Source organism: Cucurbita moschata, unplaced genomic scaffold (assembly GCF_002738365.1).
Source record: "Cucurbita moschata cultivar Rifu unplaced genomic scaffold, Cmos_1.0 Cmo_Scf00017, whole genome shotgun sequence".
NCBI classification, from domain to species: domain Eukaryota; kingdom Viridiplantae; phylum Streptophyta; class Magnoliopsida; order Cucurbitales; family Cucurbitaceae; genus Cucurbita; species Cucurbita moschata.
Genome location: NW_019268533.1, coordinates 198,704 through 202,664, shown reverse-complemented (window position 1 = coordinate 202,664; position 3,961 = coordinate 198,704). Strand labels below are relative to the sequence as shown.

Below are 3,961 nucleotides of genomic sequence, written 5' to 3'. Positions count from 1 at the left end.
CATTCCGCTCTGTAATGCCACTACCATAAAGCTCCATATCTCTATATATTCTTGCTTTTCTTTGCTTTTCTTTTTTGGATATCCATTTTTGAACCCTTTTTCTCTTTCTTAGCCCTCAAAAATCAAAATCAATCGCAGCTGAGGTGAGGTCATCTCCGTACCGAACCCAAACTTTATTTTTTTTACTACTTTCTGGGAGGGCTTTTGGGATAACTGAATGGCCATTTTGATTTCTTTCTTTTCCTTTAGTAAAAGCGAGAAAAAAAACCCCACTTTTCCTCAGCTTTCCATTTCTTCCTCCCCCTCTAATTATGGTTTCCAGACAACTTCCCTTTCCCATTTGCCCCTTTTAGTTTTAGATAATATTATTTGTTCCCCACTCAAACGATCCATTTCTCATTAAAAAGTCGTGAGTTGAAGCCTAATTAATGTTAATAACCTGTGGATAGACTGAAGAAGTAAAGGAGGCAAGAAAAAAGCAAACGGGGCCAGTGTGGTGGGGTTACACTTGCACCAACTTGGTATAACCTTCCGTACATTCATATCGTCGTCTATCTCATTGACTGACGCCCCCCCAAGTGGCATTGGAATTGCAACTCATATCTAAATGGAACTAATCTTGTTAAAGAAGGAAGTAATGATACGGTCCATTGCATTCCAAGAAAGAACCATTTTCTGGAACATTCAATTGCCAACACACACACACGCACAAACACAGATGAAGAAGATGAAGAAGAGAGGCGTAGATGAAAAAGAGTAAGGAAAGGGGAAGACGCGTAAAGGTAGATAGATAGACAAGAATGGGGTTGGGACAGTCCTCCCCCTTCCCACCTTGTTCCCCCCATGGAATGGAATTGATATGCAAGGCAAGGCAAGGCAAGGCAAGGCGAGGCGAGGCAATGCAAGGGCACCGCCATCACCACGCGCTACGACTTGTGAACAGAATGTGTAGGGAATAGGAATATTTAATTTAATCCTAAACCCAACCCCGCGCCGCTCACCCAGTTGGACAACACGCCCCCACGGCCCCACCCCATCCCTCCTTCATACTTCATACTTCATAATAATATTTTAATATTATCTCATCTATTTTTTCCACCATTACTAATTAAAACTAAACTAATATCAAATCTTTTTAAATCAACAACATAACTACACTTTTCTTCCCCAAACTATGAATATGCTTAAAATAAATACCTTTCTTTTTAAAAGCGTCCTACACACACCCACATCATCATCCTACACATTACTGTTCACCATAACACAAAGCCCAGTTGGTGAAGATTAGGACTGCAAATATTTAATTCAAATTACTAATTATGCTGTTTTCTTTTTTAATTTGAATATTTATTATCATGAAATTTGGAAGCTTAGAAATCAAATTTATAATAAAAAATAATTAATAATTCGAGAGGGAAGGGGAAGGTGGTGTGAGTGATGTACCAGGCAAGTACTCTTACCTGTACCTCCCCACCCTCTTTTTCTTTTTGTATTTAATTTCTTTTTTATATATATTTTTAATCTCCGTATTCACACCTCCCCCTTCCCTTTCTATATATATTCTTCCCATTCTTCTACCAATCTTCATGCTCTCTTCCATCGTCTTCGAACTAAACCTACCACTTCCATCGGATTCCTTCTAAATCAAATCTCGAATCCCTTCTCACTCTCCATTTCTTTTACCAATCATCATGAAGCAATTGATTCGCCGTCTTTCCCGTGTCGCCGATTCCTCGCAGTACTGTCTTCTCCGCTCCGACTCTCACGCCGCCGCCGCCGCCACCAAACTTCGTCGTTCTCGAATCCTCCGCTCCGGCACTGTGCCGCAAGGCCACGTCCCTGTTTACGTCGGCGAAGAGATGGAACGGTTCGTCGTCAGCGCTCAACTCCTAAATCACCCTGTTTTCATCGAGCTCCTTGATAAATCCGCCCAAGAGTACGGCTACGAACAGAAAGGCGTTCTACATATTCCTTGCCATGTTCTTCTCTTTGAGCGTGTTCTTGAGGCTCTCAGACTTGGTGATTACGATTCTCGCCATCTTCAAGATCTTCTTTCCAATCTCTCTCTCGAGTCATAAACATACTTTTCTTTTTCCTCTCTTGTATTTTTGTAGAGAGATTGTTTTTTATTTTTCTGTATATAGGTTTTCTGATTTTGGTTTCTCATAGATGATACTCTTTTAGCTTCTTTTTTCTCCTTCCGATGTAAATCGACAAGGATATTACTACATTTTTCTCTGTTTCGGAGCACGGCTTCTTCTTCGTGAAATTCGATGATCAATCACTGAATTCTTCTTGTTCTATTTCTTACATTCCCGTTCCGAATCGTAACGACGATGAGTTGGATGAAGGATCTTGGATGAGGGATCTTAACGTTTTAATTCTAAGCCCAAACTCCAAGATTTCGGGTGGGTGATCTGTTTTGGTGGTAATCATTTCAGAACTCAGCGAAGAGGAAGCGTAAATTGTAATTCTCATAGATTTTCTGTTTTCATTGCCTTCTTGAGTCCTAAAAGTTTTCGATTCGCCAAAATCAAGAACATTCAAGGATCTTATTCCACAATCTATGGCAAAAACAATCAAACCAAGGGAAAGAAAGTAGCGACAAAGTAATATTCGCTAAAATTACGAGAGGAAGGAATCCAGTCTCCGGAAATCCGCCGGAGAACGGGGGATTCTTCTAGATGAATCAATGGCACTATCATTGGAAATAGAAGTGAGAAGCTACCTGATTATTTAGCCGGCGGTGTCTGTAGAGATCCGACAAGAACGAAGATCGGAGATATCGACGGGGCGGTATCCTTCAGAAATGGAATTTGAAATTCTGCCCAACTTAAATTACGTCATTATATGAATTATGTCATCCGAATCTAGAAGAATATTATCCCTGTAAATTTTTCATTTTAATCAATTTCGATTCAGCAAATGATCATTTCGATAAGATACGAAGACAAAAGGTAATTAGTGATAATATTACCTTATTAATTAAAACATAATTTAATTTTGCAATCGCATCTTGGGATCATCATTCTATAAGAATTTGGTATTCATTATTAGCTGTAGAGGCAAAATCCACTTAATAATGCCAGATCATCACATTTCACCTACTACTTCTACTATTGAAGGGGTTAAAAGCAGTTGACGTGGTAAGAGTACTATTGAAGGGGTTAAAAGCAGTTGATGTGATAAGAGCATGTCACTACGTGTTGGATAAGAATCGATGGTTTAAGAGTAACACCTGCGACAATAGCAGATCGTTGTGCATTACACGTGGATGAATTAAGAATAATGACGGATGGGTTACGTATTACAGCAAGAACAGGATGTTGCGTGCGCGATTAGAGGAGGAATAGAGGACGACTCCTTCGAGAGCCTTCCATTGAACAATGAACTTAGAAATGATGTAGACGTTTCATATAATAGATCAATTCCTATGACATCTTAATCCTAATAAAGATATAAATAGATTCTCTCAAATGATGGTCGAAAAAGAGGAGAGAAGTGAGAAGATTGGCGGTCACAGTTATTGTTAGCGTTAGTTGAAAAATGTGGTTTGTGGGTGTGAAGTAGATGCAACTTTAATGAGTTGAAAGAATAATGAGGAGAAAGGTAAATCTGGGAGACATAAGAATCTCCACTTTTCACCATTTATCATTTAAATTTGCAAAACAAAACAGAACAATTACGAATCTTGTTGTAACTATAATTATTGTGGTGTGCTTAACTTAATCATTAATGGAACTCATACCCCACTCTTACCCATAATTAATAATTCAATTCTTCATCCACAAATCTGATCCCAAACCCAAATACAGTGTCCAATTCCAGCTCCTCACATGCACTTTCAAATTAATCCTTGATTTGACCCAATTACCCAACAATCATTCACACTCTGGATTTCTTTAATCAACCTAAGCTTTCCATTATTATTATTAGTTTTTTTTTTTTTTTTTTTTTTTTT

At 38.6% G+C, this 3,961-nt stretch overlaps 1 protein-coding gene across 1 annotated transcript; it reads left to right on the top strand.

The window, feature by feature from the left end:
- The first annotated feature begins 1,554 nt into the window (after positions 1-1,554).
- On the top strand, positions 1,555-2,310 carry LOC111454824 (auxin-responsive protein SAUR71-like). The gene has a single exon (XM_023096289.1). The coding sequence runs from the start codon at positions 1,692-1,694 to the stop codon at positions 2,076-2,078; it is 387 nt and encodes a 128-aa protein (XP_022952057.1). The 5' UTR covers positions 1,555-1,691; the 3' UTR covers positions 2,079-2,310.
- The last annotated feature ends 1,651 nt before the right edge of the window (positions 2,311-3,961 follow it).

Excerpts from the sequence above, each read along its gene's own strand:
- LOC111454824 (XM_023096289.1), top strand. The coding sequence starts at position 1,692 with ATGAAGCAATTGATTCGCCGTCTTTCCCGTGTCGCCGATTCCTCGCAG.